We start from the raw sequence: 21,666 nt of genomic DNA on the forward strand, positions 1-21,666 counted from the left end.
ACAACTTTTAATGGAAGAGAAACCACTAAGCTCACAGGTCCGTCCGCACTTGTCTGCACTGCCGCTCGCTTCCTGCGCTGGTCACATGATAATGACATCACTCTTCTCTGCACGGTCCTGACCCTGAGCATACTGCTCAATTATATCTGTGGCCTGGGGATGCATATACAATTGAGTGCAAGGGGTGCCCAGAAACCGGGTGAATCGACCTGGCGACCAGTTACCCGGCAAAGTAGACTGTCTGGTGTTCCCTTCAGGAGTCCAGGGCGACGCACCCTGTGTGGTTGCACAGCCTTAAGTCTGGCCCTGGGTGGACTCTGTTCCTTCCACCTAGCGGCGATCTAGCCGTGCATGTTCGCATCTCTATAGGCTAAAACTGGGTGACAGAATTCCTTTAAGGTCCTTTACACAGACCAATAATCAGGAATGATCGTTTGTGCTGTGCATTGATCATGTTTTTCAGCAGGCACCAGAAATCATCGTTCCCGTGCAGCAGATCCTGCAGTCAACAGCGATCTGCTGCCCAGGAAAAATGATTATCTATGGGGACAATCGATCGCTGTATGAATCGCTCGTCCTGGCATTGGGGAGTGAGTGCATGTAAATGCTGCCTTCATCTCAGGCTATTATCAGGAACGTTTGGTTTGTTCCCAATAATTGTCTGACACATCTGTCCGTGTAAAAGGACATTTTTGCATGGCATAACATTTGACTGCTTTGCAATCTACATTCGGAGTATGCACTGGGAAAGCAAATTTTTCTAAAAGCCCAGATTTACCTAACAAAGGCCTAAAGACACTGCTTTTGGCTGCTCATTGGGCTAGTATACCTTTTTTGTTCTTGTGCTGTGTGGGATAGCATAGACAACTACGGTATTCCATAAAGAGTGGTATACACTTTTATTTTTAACACGGGAGCCTATGTGCGACACATGCCTCTGTATGGCCACACAGACGACGGAATATCTCGGGAAATTCGAAGTACACTACAAACGCAGTGTGAATGCACCTTATAATCATTGGAATCTTGTGCAGTCGTAGAGTATGCCACCAGCCTAAAGTTAGTAGGGTAAGGCTAGGTTCACATCACCGTTTTTTTCCCCGTTCTTCTGATCCGATATGCAGGACATTTTTTTCCGTCTGAAATAACATAACATAATATGCATAACTGAGCATAACGGATGCTTAAAATACAGCACCCATTTTTTCCTTTATTTTTCTGTTCTTCAGACGGATCTAAACGGTGATGTGAACCCGGCCTTAGGCCTCCTGCACACGAACGTATTCGTTCCATTCTATGCATTGGGGAATGCAATTTGCGGTCCCCAATGCACGGGCAACCTCCGTGCGGCCGCTGGGACGGATCCAGACCCATTCAACTTGAATGGGTCAGCATCCGTCCGTTCCGCAAAAAGATTGAACATGCTCTATCTTTTTGCGGAACAGAACCCCACGGAAGCCCTCTGTAGTGCTTCTGTAGTGTTCCGTTCCGTGCTTACGTTCTGCATCTCCGGATTTGCGGACCCAATCAAGTCAATGGGATGCGAAATGCACACGGAACGGTGCCCTTGTATTGCGGATCCGCAATACAGCAACGGGACACCTACAGTCGTGGGCAGGAGGCCTCAGAGTCTTGTTTTGCTCGGATTGACAAGAAAATACAAGTCATAAAATACACAATAAAACGCGCCTCATACAGCAGGGGCCTCAGGACTGAATGAGACATTACTGAAGTATTCCAGTGACTAAGCAGCGGGCACTCACATTGCTGTAACCCTTTCACGCCCAGGAATCAGTTTACACTCTGGGGTCAGAACGGTCACGGCTTAACAGGAAATTTCACTAACAAAAGCTCTGCTTTCCAGCTACTTTGGCTAATATGCAATTAATCGTCAAATTGTGGAACCATTACACATAAATACCATGTATCTAATCTAAACTCCCTGTATCTTTTCTGCAGCTTATTACAGATCGCACCATAATAGAAGAATGTGTCCCATAGAACGTGAAAGTAGGACTACAAGTACCAACAAATCCCATCCAAAAGGACTTTTAGTTCCTCAACAGCTAAAGACTGAATAAGATCCTTTATTTATGAAACTATAAAACTATAAGACAATTCAGGGCACTCACAAAGGGATTTCATTTGCTTCTTTAAATTAACCCCATTTTCTGACCTGAAAACTCCTGAGCTTAAGAAAAGCCCCACTGATTGTGCTGCTGGTCGTGCAATGCAAAGGAAAAAACCTGTGGCGTCTGGAACTTGCATGTATGAGGCACTTCCCCTGTGAGTCACATGATTGCTCATCCAGATCACTGCTAGGAAGTAGCAGAAGGAAACATTCATAAATGTTGCTTCCATTGTCACGTTATATTAATAATGTAACAGAACTAATTTTGCAACTGTGAAAATGTTAATAAGAAAAAAAATGTAACGATAAGAAAAAAAAAATTAATTTCCCTGACCGGGAATCGAACCCGGGCCGCGGCGGTGAGAGCGCCGAATCCTAACCACTAGACCACCAGGGAAAGCTGAGAATTGGGCAGAATTAGTCCATACAGGACAATAAGAAAGGATTATTGTAATGGGGTCCATTTGGTTTCTGTTCAGGTGTCTGCTGTTTTAGCATAAGAAGTCCTGCATACAAGACTTTTTCGTCTGCTGTTTTTGGCAAAATCTGCAACGCAGCCCCCCCGACGCAGATGTAAACCATGCCTACGCTGGATTGCTGAGGTTGGGGGTCCCGCAAAACTTCAAGCTCCTTTACATGACTAGATAATTGTTTAAAAAATTTTTAAAATTGAGCAAAAGCGATCAGTTATAGAGTACAGCAAAAGCATTGAGTGCTCAGACAAAAAAAAACAACATATTTCCCTGACCGGGAATCGAACCCGGGCCGCGGCGGTGAGAGCGCCGAATCCTAACCACTAGACCACCAGGGAAGGCTGAGAGTAAGATGGAATTAGTCCATACAGGAAGCCTCATTCACATCTGAACTAGTTATTTCCATTTTTCTGCTGTTAGAAGAGCAGAATAACAAAAATAACAGAACTGCCAGATCATAACAGAACATAAAAGAAGTGTCGAAACGTAACAGAGCTAATTCGGCACATAACTAAAACCAACAGTCGAACAGACCTCATTTACTATAATGGGGCCCATTTGGTTTCTGTTCAGGTGTCTGCTGTTTTAGCATTAAAGAGTCCTGCATGGTCTCTTATTTTGCATCAGTATTTGTAGGCCAAAACCAGAAGTGGAACCTACTGAGAAAAGGTAAAAAACAAATATTTGTGCCTCTTCTGTGCTTTGGACCCTTGGTTTTGGCTTACAAATACTGATGCAAAAATACCGACCATAGTACTGATAGTGTTGGGTGAACTTGTGTTTTCAAGTTTGGCGTACAAGGTTCGGGTTATCTAAGAATTCCATTATGGATTCCGCAATAAGTTATGGTCCATGGTAGCGGAACCCATAACGGAATTCTTAGATAACCCGAACCTTGTACGCCAAACTGGAAAGCTCGCTCATCTCTATATACTGACCGTGTGAAAGAGACCATACAGGACTTTTTCGTCTGCTCTTTTTGGTGAAATCTGCGAAGAAGCCCCCTACACAGATGTAAATAAGCCCTGAGCTGGATTGTTGAGGTTGGGGTCCCTCAACTCTACGAGCTAAAGCTGAAGGCCCCTTTGCATAAGTAAATAGTCGTTTAAAAAACTTAAAATTGAACTAACGCGATCAGTTATTATAAAAGCATTGAACGCTTAAACCAAAATTGTTTGGTTTGTCGTTCTTGTGATTACTGATGTAGATATCTAAATCATCGTTCACTGTCCGGAATTCCACAAGTGTAAACGGTAGTGTTGAGCGAACTTCTGTTTTAAGTTCGGCTTCCGGTTAGCGGAGAATCCCGATATGGATTCCGAATTCCGTTGTGGTCCGTGGTAGCGGAATCAATAATCGGCCATTATTGATTCCGCTACCACGGACCACAACGGAATTCGGAATCCATATTGGGATTCTCCGCTAACCGGAGGCCGAACTTTAGACACCGAACTTAAAACAGAAGTTCGCTCAACACTAGTAAACGGGTATCATTTACAGCAAATTCCAATAAGGACTAGTTCGTTGCTCATTTGAATTAAATTATCTACTCGTGGAAAGCGGCCTTAGCAGGGGTGGTTCCCTACTCAATGGCGGACATGCGGCATCACGACACATGTAGTGTTGAGCAAACTTCTTTTTTAAGTTCGGCGTCTAAAGTTCGGGTTCGGGTTATCGAAGAATCCCGTTATGGATTCTAAATTCCTTTATGGTCCGTGGTAGAGGAATCCATAACAGGATTCTTCGATAACCCAAACTTTAGACGCCGAACTTAAAAAACAAGTTCACTCAACACTAGACACATGTTTACATATACATACACCATATATATGCAATACTCATAAATACACTACTACACGCATACCACCCAACTTTCAAAAGGCCCTAAGGAGCCAAACTATGGAATGGAGGCGCTCATCTCCAGCTGGAGAACCTGAGGGAACTGGCTGAATCCCATGCCTGGGCCTTAGGAGTCGTGGCCATTGTAGCACTCGCCGCGGCAAGAACCTTGATGTACGTATGTATGTGGGGCTCCTAGCAGTGAATGTCTCCCAGCCTATTGGAAAATGACCCTCAATGCGAGTTGTCCTAACTGGATGCAACTTGTAATATCTGAATGTCATCGCAAGTTTCCAGTGTGAAATAACAGAAATGTAACTGGAAGGAATGCAGTGGAATGAAGTGTGAAAAACGACTGATTTACCAATGTAAAAATAAGATTCTGAAATGGTCAGACTACACACGGATTTACCTTCATAATGCAGAGCGGTCACCGCCCGGAGGAGGACGAGCAGCAGTGGAGTGGATTGTTCCATTGCAGGTATGCTTTTCACTTCTTTCAAACTGAGCCGGTCAGCAAAATCTACAGAGGAAATGGATTTCACAGCTGAGTCAAATCAAAGAACAATCTGCGCCTTTCATGCAAAGGAAACTTTTTCTCCTAAAATAATGTGTAAAAGGCTACATGCACACGAATGTTCTCTGTTTTCGCGTCCGTTTTTTTTTTTGTGGATAGGACGCGGACCCTTTCATTTCAATGGGTCCGCAAAAAATGCAGACAGCACCCAATGTGCTGTCCGCATTAGTATGTCCGTTCCGTAGCCCCGCAAAAAAAATAGAACATGTCCTATTCTTATCCGTTTTAGGCATTGTTAGAATTAGTGTTGAGCGAACTTGTGTTTTAAGTTCGGCGTATAAAGTTTGGGTCATCGAAGAATCTCGTTATGGATTCTAAATTCCGTTATGGTCCGTGGTAGCGGAATCCATAACGCAATTCTTCGATAACCCGAACTTTAGACGCCGAACTTAAAACACAAGTTCGCTCAACACTAGTTACAATGGATTCGCAAAAAAAAATGGATGGCATACGGATGTCATCCGTTGTTTTCTTTGCGGATCCGCAATTTGCGCAAAACACATACGGTCGTGTTCATGTAACCTAAAAGGAATAATAACAAAATAAAAGCTCCGATACTACAGTAGTGATATTTTCACCTGGATCTGACTACAGGGAGTGCAGAATTATTAGGCAAGTTGTATTTTTGAGGATTAATTTTATTATTGAACAACAACCATGTTCTCAATGAACCCAAAAAACTCATTAATATCAAAGCTGAATATTTTTGGAAGTAGTTTTTAGTTTGTTTTTAGTTTTAGCTATTTTAGGGGGATATCTGTGTGTGCAGGTGACTATTACTGTGCATAATTATTAGGCAACTTAACAAAAAACAAATATATACCCATTTCAATTATTTATTTTTACCAGTGAAACCAATATAACATCTCAACATTCACAAATATACATTTCTGACATTCAAAAACAAAACAAAAACAAATCAGTGACCAATATAGCCACCTTTCTTTGCAAGGACACTCAAAAGCCTGCCATCCATGGATTCTGTCAGTGTTTTGATCTGTTCACCATCAACATTGCGTGCAGCAGCAACCACAGCCTCCCAGACACTGTTCAGAGAGGTGTACTGTTTTCCCTCCTTGTAAATCTCACATTTGATGATGGACCACAGGTTCTCAATGGGGTTCAGATCAGGTGAACAAGGAGGCCATGTCATTAGATTTTCTTCTTTTATACCCTTTCTTGCCAGCCACGCTGTGGAGTACTTGGACACGTGTGATGGAGCATTGTCCTGCATGAAAATCATGTTTTTCTTGAAGGATGCAGACTTCTTCCTGTACCACTGCTTGAAGAAGGTGTCTTCCAGAAACTGGCAGTAGGACTGGGAGTTGAGCTTGACTCCATCCTCAACCCGAAAAGGCCCCACAAGCTCATCTTTGATGATACCAGCCCAAACCAGTACTCCACCTCCACCTTGCTGGCGTCTGAGTCGGACTGGAGCTCTCTGCCCTTTACCAATCCAGCCACGGGCCCATCCATCTGGCCCATCAAGACTCACTCTCATTTCATCAGTCCATAAAACCTTAGAAAAATCAGTCTTGAGATATTTCTTGGCCCAGTCTTGACGTTTCAGCTTGTGTGTCTTGTTCAGTGGTGGTCGTCTTTCAGCCTTTCTTACCTTGGCCATGTCTCTGAGTATTGCACACCTTGTGCTTTTGGGCACTCCAGTGATGTTGCAGCTCTGAAATATGGCCAAACTGGTGGCAAGTGGCATCTTGGCAGCTGCACGCTTGACTTTTCTCAGTTCATGGGCAGTTATTTTGCGCCTTGGTTTTTCCACACGCTTCTTGCGACCCTGTTGACTATTTTGAATGAAACGCTTGATTTTTCGATGATCACGCTTCAGAAGCTTTGCAATTTTAAGAGTGCTGCATCCCTCTGCAAGATATCTCACAATTTTTGACTTTTCTGAGCCTGTCAAGTCCTTCTTTTGACCCATTTTGCCAAAGGAAAGGAAGTTGCCTAATAATTATGCACACCTGATATAGGGTGTTGATGTCATTAGACCACACCCCTTCTCATTACAGAGATGCACATCACCTAATATGCTTAATTGGTAGTAGGCTTTCGAGCCTATACAGCTTGGAGTAAGACAACATGCATAAAGAGGATGATGTGGTCAAAATACTCATTTGCCTAATAATTCTGCACGCAGTGTAGTCTTATTATTTTCTTAGGTGCCTTAGGATCAGTTTTTAGGCAAGGGCCACACGGCAACACTGGACGTGGCCAGCATCGCTGAGCAGCGGCGATCCCGTAGGAATGAATGGTCGCGACTGCTGCGGCGATCCTATTCATTTCTATGGGATCACCGCTGCTCAGTGATCCTGGCCGCGACCACTGTGGCCGTGTAGTCCTCGCCTTACAGTGCGTTTGCCTGATGTGTCTGGTTGATGGCATTGTGAACAACAGAGCCTTATTTCCTACGTCTTGTTAAGTGATCCTTGCAGGTCTGTGTGTGTTCCTATCCAAAATATGAGACCTATTTTGCTGCCATTTTTAAAATAGAACATTTTTTGTATGTGGTATAAAAATCAACACCCGGCCTTCCTGCTTCCTGGTCAAATATGTGTCTGCTGGCTGAGACGCCATTGTGTGCACGAATCAGCGCCAAGCGTGGCACCAAGCTTCATTATTGGACGGCTATTCTGGTAAAACGTAAGAATCTAGGAAAAAACTTCTTATTGAACAAATGAAAGGGACAGTCTGCTGGGTACGTAAATGTCAACATATCGGGGGAGATTTATCAAACTGGTGTGAAGGAAAACTGACTTAGTTGCCTAAACCAATCAGATTCCGCCTTTCATTTTCCAAAGGAGCTCTGAGAAAATAAAAGTGGAAGGATTGGTTGCTATGGGCTACTTCACCCCCATTATCTCTACCCTCGGACAGTGATGGCTAACCTCCAGCTATAGTGAAACTACGACTCCCAGCATGCTCCATTCATTTCTAGGGAGTTCTGAGAACAGCCAAGCAAGTGCACATCTTGGGAGTTGTAGTTTTACCACAGCTGGAGTGCCGGAGGTTAGCCATCACAGCCCTAGGAGAATCTATCTCCTTGGCTTAGGCCAGGCATCCTCAAACTGCGGCCCTCGAGGTGTTGCAAAACTACAACTCCCAGCATGCCCGAACAGCCTACAGGTATCAGCCTACAGCAGGGCATTGTGGGAGTTGTGGTTTTAAAACAGCTGGAGGGCCGCAGGTTGAGGATGCCTGGCTTAGGGTACTTTCACACTTTCCCCGGAGAGATCCGGCAAGCAGTTCCGTCGCCGGAACTGCCTGCCGGATCAGGCAAAACGTAGGCCAACTGATGGCATTAGTAGTAAGACTGATCAGGATCCTTATCAGTCCAAAAAATGCATTGAAATGCCAGATCCGTCTTTCTGGTGTCATCCGGCAAAACGGATCCGGCATTTATTTTTTTCACCTTTTTTTCAGTCTGCGCATGCGCAGACCGGAAGGACGGATCCCGCATTCCGGTATTCTGAATGCCAGATCCGGCACTAATACATTCCTATGGGAAAAAATGCCGGATCAATGCCGGCATTCAGGCAAGTCTTCAGTTTTTTTCGCCGGAGATAAAACCGTAGCATGCTACTGTTTTCTCTTTTGCCTGATCAGTCAAAAAGACTGAACTGAAGACATCCTGATGCAAACTGAACGGATCGCTCTCCATTCAGAATGCATGGGGATAAAACTGATCAGTTCTTTTCCGGTATTGAGCCCCTAGGATGGAACTCTATGCCGGAAAAAGAAAAACGCTAGTGTGAAAGTACCCTTAGGCTATGCTGAAATGCAAAAAAGCTTCTGTAGCGATTTTTGCAAAACGGACAGGTACATGTGTGTTGCGCAATTGCTTGCTGAAAATCTACAATGTTTACATTTGCAGCAAAGTGGACAAGATTTTAACAAATCTCATCCCCCACGATGGATAAAATATCTGCAGCAGAATCTAATGCAGAGGAATGAAACCTGCAGCTCTTCCACAATGCATCCCGCAACTAAATCTGCAACGTTTTGCTGATGTTGAAGTCCAGCAGATTCCCTGAATTTCAATATTTACTCACGGCAGATTTGTCCGCATCCGTGGCTCCATTCCGCGGCCCCGCAAAAAAAAAAAAAATAACATGTCCTATTCTTGTCCGTTTTGCGGACAAGAATAGGCATTTCCACAATGGGACGCCTGTTCCATTCCGCAAATTGCGGAAGGCACACGGGCGGCTTCCTTGTTTTGCGGATCCGCAATTTGCGGACCACAAAACACACAATGGTCGTTATCAGTCAAATACAATATCCTGGATTCTTTCTACTTCATCTTTATGATAAGACTAAGGGCTCATGCACACGGACGTATTTTCTTTCTGCTTCCGTTCTGTTTATTTTGCAGACCATATGCGGAACCATTCACTACAACGGGTCCGCAAAAACAACAGAAGGTACTCAGTGTGCATTCCGTTTCCGTATTTCCGTTACGCAAAAAAGTAGTGCATATCCTATTATTGTCCGCAAATCCAAGGCCCCATTCAAGTCAATGGGTCTGCAAAAAATACAGAACGCACACGGAACACATCCGTATTTTGCGGATCCATACTGTAGAAATGCTACATGTTTGGCGATTAATAAGCTACTGTTTCCGTTTTACGATCTGCATACGGAAACCATACAGATATGTTTTCTGGAATGACGGAACAGAAGAGGACTTAAATCAGAGGGAAAAAAAAGCTCAGATACCGAAAAACGGATCTGTGAAAAACGGACTGCAAAACGACAACGGTCGTGTGCATGAGCCCTAAATTATACAAATGCTTTAAGAAAACTGTCAGAAAGCAATGTAAGGAATAAAACCCACTCCCTTTTCTACTCTGTATATAATAAGAAACTAGAACTCATTATAATACTGTTTGAAGGTTTCGCACCGTATTTACTAACCCTCGTCAACGTCTTATCATCTTTCCTTACCGGTCGCTCTTGAGACTGTGACGCCTCTTTATTTTCCCTCTGGAGGCTCCTGTTTATCGGAACGTTGATCCCACAACCCAGATGTGCAGACGTCTGAATTCTGCCAGACGGTCTCTGCTTCTATAGTCGCAGCACGGGAGAGGAAAGGTTTGAGGGTGGAGGAAAAAAAAAGACGTACGCCTGCCAAACAGCAGCTTGGCTGTGTCATTATGGCGATTTAATCACATCTCAGTGAAAAAGATGAGTAGACTATAAAGTTCTTTTAAAGTGGTGTTTCCTGTTTTTTTCATGTGAATAGTGCAATAAAATTATATATTTTTTATTATTTTCTATAAAAACGTGAAATAATACCGCTGTATAGAGCTCAAGTGAGACCCTATCTGAAGTACTGTGTAGAGACCCCACCTACAAAAAGACATTCATAAAATAGAAAGGGCCTTTTCTTCTTTGAGGACCTGGGAGAAAAGGACCTTTGGTGACGTAATTGCGCTCATCACATGATCTATCAGGACCTTTGGTGACGTCACTGCGCTCATCACATGATCCATCACTATGGTGATGGAGCATGTGATGGACCATGTGATGAGCGCAGTGACGTCACCAAAGGTCCTTTTCTCCCAGGTCCTCAAAGAAGAAGAAAGAAGACGAGCCGGGCAGCGCGAACAAGTGGATGAGGTGAGTTTAATATTATTTTTTTTACCCCTCCATTCCTAATTTACTTTGCATTCTGTATTAAGAATGCTATTATTTTCCCTTATTACCATGTTATAAGGGAAAATAATAAAGAACGGGTCCCCATCCCGATCGTCACCTAGCAACCATGCGTGAAAATCGCACCGCATCCGCACATGCTTGCACATGCTTACGATTTTCACGCAGCCCCATTCACTTCTATGGGGCCTGCGTTGCGTGAAAAACACAGAATATAGAGCATGCTGCGATTTTCACCCAACGCACAAGTGATGTGTGAAAATCACTGCTCATGTGCACAGCCCCATTGAAATTAATTCAATTCAGACCTGCGGTTTGCGGCTTTTCACTGTTGCAGTGGCGGCTGTAGGGGGGACCCGATTGCATGGAAGGCAGCGCGATGCCTTCCTGAGGCATCGCCGCTGCCTTCGTGTGACGTGCCTGTGAGATCCAGCCCCCTGGATCTCACAGGCCGGAAGCTGTATAAGTAATACACATAGCATTACTCATACAGCCAATGCATTCCAATACAGAAGTATTGGAATGCATTGTAAAAGGGATTAGACCCCCAAAAGTTGAAATCCCAAAGTGGGCTAAAAAATAAAGTAAAAAAAAGTTGAAAAAATAAATTTTTCCACCCATAACCTGCTCTATAAAAATATCACATGACCTAATCCCTCAGATGAACACCGTAAAAGAATAAAAAATAAAAAGTGTAAAAAAAGCCATTTTTTGTCATCTTACATCACAAAAAGTGTAATAGCAAGCGATCAAAAAGTCATACGCACCCCAAAATAGTGCCAATCAAACCGACATCTCATCCCGCAAAAAATGAGACCCTACCCAAGATTATCGCCCAAAAACTGAAAAAACTATGGCTCTCAGACTATGGAGAGACTAAAAAATCATTGTGTAAAACTTACATAAATAAAAAAATTGTATACATATTAGGTATCGCCGTGTCCGTGACAACCTGCTCTATAAAAATACCACATGATCTAACCTGTCAGATGACTGTTGTAAATAACAAAAAAAAAAAAAACGGTGCCAAAACAGCTATTTCTTGTGACCTTGCCTCACAAAAAGTGTAATATAGAGCAACCAAAAATCATATGTACCCTAAACTAATACCAACAAAACTTCCACCCTATCCCGTAGTTGCTAAAATGGGGTCACTTTTTTGGAGTTTCTACTCTAGGGATGCATCAGGGGGGCTTCAAATGGGACATAGTGTAAATAAACCAGTCCAGCAAAATCTGCCTTCCAAAAACCGTATTCAGATGGCCAAGAGAGGAGAGAAGGCGCTCATAGGTGAGGGTAAACAGATAGATGTCCCTTCCCCCTAACCAAGATGAGTGAGATTACTCACCTGGTTTGGTTTGCACTGATTGTGGTGCAACTTTGGTGGAGGGAGGTTCGAAGTGTTGAGGTTGTCTGGGTTGGTGCTGCCGAATGGTGTCCGAAACAACCCTGGGCGGGGGCCGAAACCGCCACTTGGGTGGGTATTGGAATATATAAAAACAGGTCTCGTCTGCACTGGATACGTGCGGCGAGCCAATGGACTTAAGGCGCAAATCACAACCCGAGCTTGGATACGAGATTTTTTATTTTGAATAGACGACGCGTTTCGGGGTACTCAGGACCCCTTTATCAAGTCTGTATCCTTGGCACCGTGAGCCCGCTGGTGCACTCTCCTGGATGTCCTTTTCAGAAGGAATGCTAATGATTGATGCTGGAGAGTGTCCTGTTGTTGCGGCGCTGCTGTGCTTGCTACACGTGCAGCAAGCACAGCAGCGCCGCAACAACAGGACACTCTCCAGCATCAATCATCAGCATTCCTTCTGAAAAGGACATCCAGGAGAGTGCACCAGCGGGCTCACGGTGCCAAGGATACAGACTTGATAAAGGGGTCCTGAGTACCCCGAAACGCGTCGTCTATTCAAAATAAAAAATCTCGTATCCAAGCTCGGGTTGTGATTTGCGCCTTAAGTCCATTGGCTCGCCGCACGTATCCAGTGCAGACGAGACCTGTTTTTATATATTCCAAAAACCGTATGGCATTCCTTTCCTTCTGCGCCATGCCGTGTGCCCGTACAGCAGTTTACGACCACATATGGGGTGTTTCTGTAAACCACATAATCAGGGCCATAAATATTGAGTTTTGTTTGGCTGTTAACCCTTGCTTTGTAACTGGAAAAAAAATATTAAAATGGAAAATCTGCCAAAAAAGTGAAATTTTGAAATTGTATCTCTATTTTCCATTCATTCTTGTGGAACACCTAAAGGGTTAACGACGTTTGTAAAATCTGTTTTGAATACCTTGAGGGGTGTAGTTTCTAAAATGGGGTCATTTTTGGGTGGTTTCTATTATGTAAGCCTCACAAAGTGACTTCAGACCTGAACTGGTCCTTAAAAAGTTGGTTTTTGAAAATTTCTGAGAAATTTCAATATTTACTTCTAAACTTCTAAGCCTTGTAACGTCCCCCAAAAATAAAATGTCATTCCCAAAATGATCCAAACATGAAGTAGACATATGGGGAATGTAAAGTAATAACTATTTTTGTAGGTATTACTATGTATTATAGAAGTAGAGAAATTGAAACTTGGAAATTTGCAAATTTCCCCCCCATAAAAGTGTCACCCACAGATCCCCCACAGTTTCATCCACTGATGTTCTCAGCGCCCAGTGCCCCCATAACTATGAAGAATACAGCGCTGCATTCAATTTTAAGAAAGATGTCAAAGCAGAAAACACTTTCAAATAAGATCCCTTTTAAACTGGAGGTGATAAAAGACGCCAAAGGTCATGGAAATAGAGCAGCTGAGAGACATTTCGGGCCTCCTCCAACTGAAAAAAGTTGAGGAAACAGGAGGATCAGCTGCAAAAAGCAGATAAAAGTAAACACACTTTTGGAGGACACCACACCATCACAGAACAGGCCACACCACACACCATGACAGAACAGAACAGGCCACACCACACCCCATCACAGAACAGGCCACACCACACCCCATCACAGAACAGGCCACACCACACACCATCACAGAACAGGCCACACCACACCCCATCACAGAACAGGCCACACCACACACCATCACAGAACAGAACAGGCCACACCACACACCATCACAGAACAGAACAGGCCACACCACACACCATGACAGAACAGAACAGGCCACACCACACCCCATCACAGAACAGAACAGGCCACACCACACACCATGACAGAACAGAACAGGCCACACCACACCCCATCACAGAACAGGCCACACCACACCCCATCACAGAACAGGCCACACCACACACCATCACAGAACAGGCCACACCACACCCCATCACAGAACAGGCCACACCACACACCATCACAGAACAGAACAGGCCACACCACACACCATCACAGAACAGAACAGGCTACACCACACACCATCACAGAACAGGCCACACCACACACCATCACAGAACAGAACAGGCCACACCACACACCATCACAGAACAGAACAGGCCACACCACACCCCATCACAGAACAGGCCACACCACACACCATCACAGAACAGAACAGGCCACACCACACACCATCACAGAACAGAACAGGCCACACCACACACCATCACAGAACAGAACAGGCCACACCACACACCATCACAGAACAGGCCACACCACACACCATCACAGAACAGAACAGGCTACACCACACACCATCACAGAACAGAACAGGCTACACCACACACCATCACAGAACAGAACAGGCCACACCACACACCATCACAGAACAGAACAGGCCACACCACACACCATCACAGAACAGAACAGGCCACACCACACACCATCACAGAACAGAACAGGCCACACCACACACCATCACAGAACAGAACAGGCTACACCACACACCATCACAGAACAGGCCACACCACACACCATCACAGAACAGAACAGGCCACACCACACACCATCACAGAACAGAACAGGCCACACCACACACCATCACAGAACAGAACAGGCCACACCACACACCATCACAGAACAGAACAGGCCACACCACACACCATCACAGAACAGAACAGGCTACACCACACACCATCACAGAACAGAACAGGCTACACCACACACCATCACAGAACAGAACAGGCCACACCACACACCATCACAGAACAGAACAGGCCACACCACACACCATCACAGAACAGAACAGGCTACACCACACACCATCACAGAACAGAACAGGCTACACCACACACCATCACAGAACAGGCCACACACACACCATCACAGAACAGGCCACACACACACCATCACAGAACAGACCACACACACACCATCACAGAACAGACCACACACACACCATCACAGAACAGACCACACACACCATCACAGAACAGACCACACACACCATCACAGAACAGACCACACACACCATCACAGAACAGACCACACACACACACCATCACAGAACAGACCACACACACACCATCACAGAACAGACCACACACACACCATCACAGAACAGACCACACACACACACACCATCACAGAACAGGCCACACCACACACCATCACAGAACAGACCACACACACCATCACAGAACAGGCCACACCACACACCATCACAGAACAGACCACACACACACCATCACAGAACAGACCACACACACGCCATCACAGAACAGACCACACACACCATCACAGAACAGGCCACACACACACACACCATCACAGAACAGACCACACACACACACCATCACAGAACAGGCCACACACACACACCATCACAGAACAGACCACACACACCATCACAGAACAGACCACACACACACCATCACAGAACAGACCACACACACACCATCACAGAACAGGCCACACACACACACACCATCACAGAACAGGCCACACACACACACCATCACAGAACAGACCACACACACCATCACAGAACAGGCCACACACACACACACACCATCACAGAACAGGCCACACACACCATCACAGAACAGGCCACACACACACCATCACAGAACAGGCCACACACACACCATCACAGAACAGGCCACACACACACCATCACAGAACAGGCCACACACACCATCACAGAACAGACCACACACACCATCACAGAACAGGCCACACACACACACCATCACAGAACAGACCACACACACACCATCACAGAACAGGCCACACACACACACCATCACAGAACAGACCACATCACACGCCATCACAGAACAGGCCACACACACCATCACAGAACAGGCCACACACACACCATCACAAAACAGGCCACACCACACACCATCACAGAACAGGCCACACACACACACCATCACAGAACAGACCACACACACCATCACAGAACAGGCCACACACACACACCATCACAGAACAGGCCACACACACACCATCACAGAACAGGCCACACACACCATCACAGAACAGGCCACACACACACACACACCATCACAGAACAGACCACACACACACACCATCACAAAACAGGCCACACCACACACCATCACAGAACAGGCCACACACACCATCACAGAACAGACCACATCACACGCCATCACAGAACAGGCCACACACACCATCACAGAATAGGCCACACACACACCATCACAGAACAGGCCACACACACACCATCACAGAATAGGCCACACACACACACCATCACAGAACAGGCAACAAACTAAACACAGGTGTCTCTGTGGCGCAATTGGTTAGCGCGTTCGGCTGTTAACCGAAAGGTTGGTGGTTCAAGCCCACCCAGGGACGTGATTTTATGCTTTCATTTGGATGTTTTCTGCACAGACTTTCCGATCATGTTTTTATACTCATTCATGCTTGTTTAGCGAATGGTCTGATATACGGTGCAGCTGTAACCATATCACTGTTTCATGTTTATATACTTTGTGATTGTTCATGGATATAAGGGGTTGTTCACACGTGCACTGAAGGCCCTGTTCAGGACTCTGTTCAGCTTAAAGGGACACTGACAGGCCTTCTGAGCATAATTAGCTCTTCCTATGCCCCTCTAGGTCTTATAATAAGTTCCCAATTCATATAAGTATTATCCCTGTGCGCATTATAAAACGTTAAAAATAATCTTTATAATCACCTCTCCTTTCTGCCCAAGGGGCGTTCTTTGTGGCGCATTTGTGCCCAGCCGCGTCCCAACTGCCGGATCCTTAGACACGCCCATCTCATTAGTATTCACTTCGCTGGGCGGTATTTTCCAGTCCCCGACATTCGGAGATACTGCGTATGCGCCCGGCACCCTCGCTCGCTGGGATCACATTGCGCCAAGTGAATACTAATGAGATGGGCGTGTCTAAGGATCCGGCAGTTGGGACGCGGCTGGGCACAAATGCGCCACAAAGAACGCCCCTTGGGCAGAAAGGAGAGGTGATTATAAAGATTATTTTTAACGTTTTATAATGCGCACAGGGATAATACTTATATGAATTGGGAACTTATTATAAGACCTAGAGGGGCATATGAAGAGCTAATTATGCTCAGAAGGCCTGTCAGTGTCCCTTTAAAAGAGCAGATAAAGTCCTGCATGCAGACACCGGGATAGATGGAGGCCTGTTTTGTTACAATCATCTTTTCAGTTATTTTCATTGTTCTGCTCCTATATCAGTGACTATCTCTAAAGTGAACATGTCCTAAACAATACTTTAGTGCAGGGGTACTCAACTGGCGGACCGCGGTCCAAATACGGACCGCGGCCGCCAGTTGTCCGGACCCCGGCCATCCTTCAGAGCGCTCCTCCTCTCCTGCACACTGTACCGTGCAGGAGGAGGAGCTTACCGGCGCACTTCCACCGGTCCCACAGCGCAGTGAGACAGGGCTTCCTCCACATGTAGCGCTCCTCCTCCTGCACACTCTGGCAGCTCTGCTCAATACAGCGGCGGGGCACAGGAGGAGTCTCTCCCTCCCCCCTGTGCTGCTGCTGTCCCCGCCGCTGCCAATAAGAAGAGGCAGGAGGAGGAGGGGAGGGGCTGTGGCCACTGCGCCACCAATGATGAAAACCGACCTGTATTACAAATACAGGAGGCGGGTGCTGGAATCAAATAGCCGGCACCCGACCTCTGTGACAGGGAGCTGCGATCAGCTGCAGTTGAGTTAACCCTTCAGGTGCGGTACTGGAGGGGTTAATTGTAGCTGATCGCAGCCCCCTGTCACAAAGGTCGGGTGCCGGCTATTTGATTCCAGCACCCGCCTCCTGTATTTGTATAAGAAACGTTGGTGGCACAGTGCGCCCCCCCAACACCCCAGTATAAGAAACATTGGTGCGCAGTGTGCCCCCCCCCCCCTTCCCCATTATAATAAACATTGGTGGCTCAGTGGGAAGTGCCAATGAGGGTTAAAAATAATAAAAGAAAATTAACTCACCTCCTCCAGTTGATCGCTTAACTGCCGGTCTCCTGTTCTTACTTCTTTCTTCAGGACCTGTGGTGACGTCACTGAGCTCATCACATGGCCCATTACCATGGTGATGGATCATGTGATGAGCTCAGTGATGTCACCACAGGTCCTGAAGAAAGAAGTAAGAACTGGAGACCGGCAGCTAATCGATCAACTGGAGGAGGTGAGTAAATTATTTTTTAACCTTCATTGGCACTGCCCACTGCGCCACCAATGTTTATTATATTGGGGGGCACACTGCGCCACCAATGTTTATTATTTTGAGGGGGGGCGCACTGCGCCACCAATGTTTATTATGTTGGGGGGCACACTGCGCCACCAATGTTTATTATATTGGGGGGCACACTGCGCCACCAATGTTTATTATATTGAGGGGGGGCACACTGCGCCACCAATGTTTATTATGTTGGGGGGCGCACTGCGCCACCAATGTTTATTATGTTGGGGGGCGCACTGCGCCACCAATGTTTATTATATTGAGGGGGGGCACACTGCGCCACCAATGTTTATTATGTTGGGGGGCACACTGCGCCACCAATGTTTATTATGTTGGGGGGCACACTGCGCCACCAATGTTTATTATGTTGGGGGGCGCACTGCGCCACCAATGTTTATTATATTGGGGGGCACACTGCGCCACCAATGTTTATTATATTGGGGGGCACACTGCGCCACCAATGTTTATTATATTGGGGGGCACACTGCGCCACCAATGTTTATTATTTTGAGGGGGGGCGCACTGCGCCACCAATGTTTATTATGTTGGGGGGCACACTGCGCCACCAATGTTTATTATATTGGGGGGCACACTGCGCCACCAATGTTTATTATATTGAGGGGGGGCACACTGCGCCACCAATGTTTATTATGTTGGGGGGCACACTGCGCCACCAATGTTTATTATGTTGGGGGGCGCACTGCGCCACCAATGTTTATTATATTGGGGGGCACACTGCGCCACCAATGTTTATTATATTGGGGGGCACACTGCGCCACCAATGTTTATTATATTGGGGGGCACACTGCGCCACCAATGTTTATTATGTTGGGGGGCACACTGCGCCACCAATGTTTATTATGTTGGGGGGCACACTGCGCCACCAATGTTTATTATATTGAGGGGGGGCGCACTGCGCCACCAATGTTTATTATACTGGGGTGATGGGGGGGGCGCACTGCGCCACCAATGTTTATTATTTTGAGGGGGGGCGCACTGCGCCACCAATGTTTATTATTTTGAGGGGGGGCGCACTGCGCCACCAATGTTTATTATTTTGAGGGGGGCGCACTGCGCCACCAATGTTTATTATATTGAGGGGGCCGCCAGACGAAAAAGTCGGACATGTAGTACTTTTAGTCTGGCGGCCTCTCACCGTGCTGCGCCGTAACTCTGCCCTCATCCCCATTATAGTCGATGGGCACAGAGCAGCGGCACGGCGAAGTAGTGGCAAGATGGATCTGACAGGGTGAGCAGCCTGTCGGATCCATCCTGCTGCAAGTGTGAAAGTACCCTTACTAATGAGCGCTTCCATCATGGAACGCCCATTAGTACAGCCGTTACCTCCACCGCAACTTGTGCTAGTAAAAAAAATATATATATTACGGCAGTGTTTCCCAACCAGTGTGCCTCCAGCTGTTGCAAAACTACAACTCCCAGAATGCCTGGACAGCCTTTGGCTGTGCGGGCATGCTGGGAGTTGTAGTTTTGCAACAGCTGGAGGCACACTGGTTGGGAAACACTATTACGGTACCTCCACCTCCATTTGCTCACGCTGTGGAGAACACTCCCTGCTGACTAGAAGCTCAGGACAGGACCTACAAGACGCCATCACGTTGGAGCACCACTCCTGAGATTGCAGTCAGCAGCGAATGTTCACCGCAGCCAGGTGAATGCTAATATTTTTTATTTTTTTGCAAAAGCAGAGAAGGGGGGCACTAATGGGGGCAATACTCTTACTGGGGGCACTAATGGGGACATTATTCTTACTGGGGCACTAATGTGGCCATTACTAATTCTGGGACTTACCCGGGGCGCTCCACTATAACGTCAGAGCGCCCCACATGCATGGATCACATGATCGCATGGCATCTTTACTGTTGGCGTTCAGCTCGGACCTTCACCTGACTGCAGACCCTGGTATGTGGACCTTTAATAAAACTAGTTGAGTACCCCTGCTATAGTGCATTCTATAGAAATAAATGCAAATGTAATAAATGAGAATAATATAAAATAACCTGGAGAATGCGGGCATCGATCCCGCTACCTCTCACATGCTAAGCGAGCGCTCTACCATCTGAGCTAATTCCCCTTTCTGAGGGATGGTTTCTTTTGCGGGACAAATAGTACTGTCTAATGGCCCCACTTACTGCTGCCTGTGGTGTAGTGAGAAGCTGTAAAAAAAAATCCAATGTTTTATGGGTTTTGTTTTCACTGCATTTCCTCTGTGGTAAAACAAACTTGTCACCCTCATTCTCCAGGTCAGTATGATTACAATGATACCACATTTACAGTGGGGAAAATAAGTATTTGATACATTGTCGATTTTGCAAGTTTTCCCACCTACAAAGAATGGAGAGGTCTGTAATTTTTATCGTAGGTCCACTTCAACTGTGAGAGACAGAATCTAAAAATAAAATCCAGAAAACCACATTGTATGACTTTTAAATAATAAATTAGCATTTTGTTGCATGAAATAAATATTTGATACAAAAGAAAAACAGAACTGGAAAATCTGCCAAAAAAGTGAAATTTTGAAATTGTATCTCTATTTTCCATTCATTCTTGTGGAACACCTAAAGGGTTAACGACGTTCGTAAAATCAGTTTTGAATACCTTGAGGGGTGTAGTTTCTTAGATGGGGTCATTTTTGGGTGGTTTCTATTATGTAAGCCTCACAAAGTGACTTCAGACCTGAACTGGTCCTTAAAAAGTTGGTTTTTGAAAATTTCTGAGAAATTTCAATATTTACTTCTAAACTTCTAAGCCTTGTAACGTCCCCCAAAAATAAAATGTCATTCCCAAAATGATCCTAACATGAAGTAGACATATGGGGAATGTAAAGTAATAACTATTTTTGTAGGTATTACTATGTATTATAGAAGTAGAGAAATTGAAACTTGGAAATTTGCAAATTTCCCCCCCATAAAAGTGTCACCCACAGATCCCCCACAGTTTCATCCACTGATGTTCTCGGCGCCCAGTGCCCCCATAACTATGAAGAATACAGCGCTGCATTCAATTTAAGAAAGATGTCAAAGCAGAAAACACTTTCAAATAAGATCCCTTTTAAACTGGAGGTGATAAAAGACGCCAAAGATCATGGAAATAGCGCAGCTGAGAGACATTTCGGGCCTCCTCCAACTGAAAAAATGTGGAGGAAACAGGACTAGTGTTGAGCGAACTTCTGTTTTAAGTTCGGCGTCTAAAGTTCGGCTTCCGGTTAGCGGAGAATCCCGATATGGATTCCGAATTCCGTTGTGGTCCGTGGTAGCGGAATCAATAATGGCCAATTATTGATTCCGCTACCACGGACCACAAAACAGAATTCGGAATCCATATCGGGATTCTCCGCTAAC

The 21,666-nt window shown here is 45.7% G+C and overlaps 1 protein-coding gene and 4 non-coding genes across 7 annotated transcripts in view; 1 reads left to right on the forward strand and 4 right to left on the reverse strand.

Annotated features, from left to right (window-relative positions):
• The window catches only part of SRPX2 (sushi repeat containing protein X-linked 2), a 40,457-nt gene extending 30,303 nt beyond the window's left edge, over nt 1-10,154 (reverse strand). Inside the window, exons 1-2 of one of the 3 annotated variants that reach the window (XM_040405586.1) lie at nt 9,977-10,154; nt 4,856-4,966 (exon numbers count right to left, since the gene is read on the reverse strand). In XM_040405586.1, coding sequence (XP_040261520.1) covers nt 4,856-4,919 — 64 coding nt within the window. In that variant the 5' untranslated portion in view covers nt 4,920-4,966; nt 9,977-10,154. Of the gene's footprint in view, nt 1-2,132; nt 2,268-4,855; nt 4,967-9,976 lie in introns of those variants that run through there. The other 2 variants (XM_040405587.1, XM_040405588.1) reach the window with 2 other exon arrangements.
• On the reverse strand, nt 2,457-2,528 carry TRNAE-CUC. The gene has a single exon. It is a non-coding gene; the product is annotated as a tRNA-Glu (tRNA).
• TRNAE-CUC lies at nt 2,871-2,942 on the reverse strand. The gene has a single exon. It is a non-coding gene; the product is annotated as a tRNA-Glu (tRNA).
• A 6,206-nt stretch (nt 10,155-16,360) lies between the features above and the next one.
• TRNAN-GUU lies at nt 16,361-16,434 on the forward strand. The gene has a single exon. It is a non-coding gene; the product is annotated as a tRNA-Asn (tRNA).
• Nucleotides 16,435-20,326: 3,892 nt separating this feature from the next.
• TRNAA-AGC lies at nt 20,327-20,399 on the reverse strand. Its single transcript has one exon. It is a non-coding gene; the product is annotated as a tRNA-Ala (tRNA).
• Between the last annotated feature and the right edge of the window lie 1,267 nt (nt 20,400-21,666).

Source organism: Bufo bufo, chromosome 8, assembly GCF_905171765.1.
Source record: "Bufo bufo chromosome 8, aBufBuf1.1, whole genome shotgun sequence".
Lineage (NCBI taxonomy): Eukaryota > Metazoa > Chordata > Amphibia > Anura > Bufonidae > Bufo > Bufo bufo.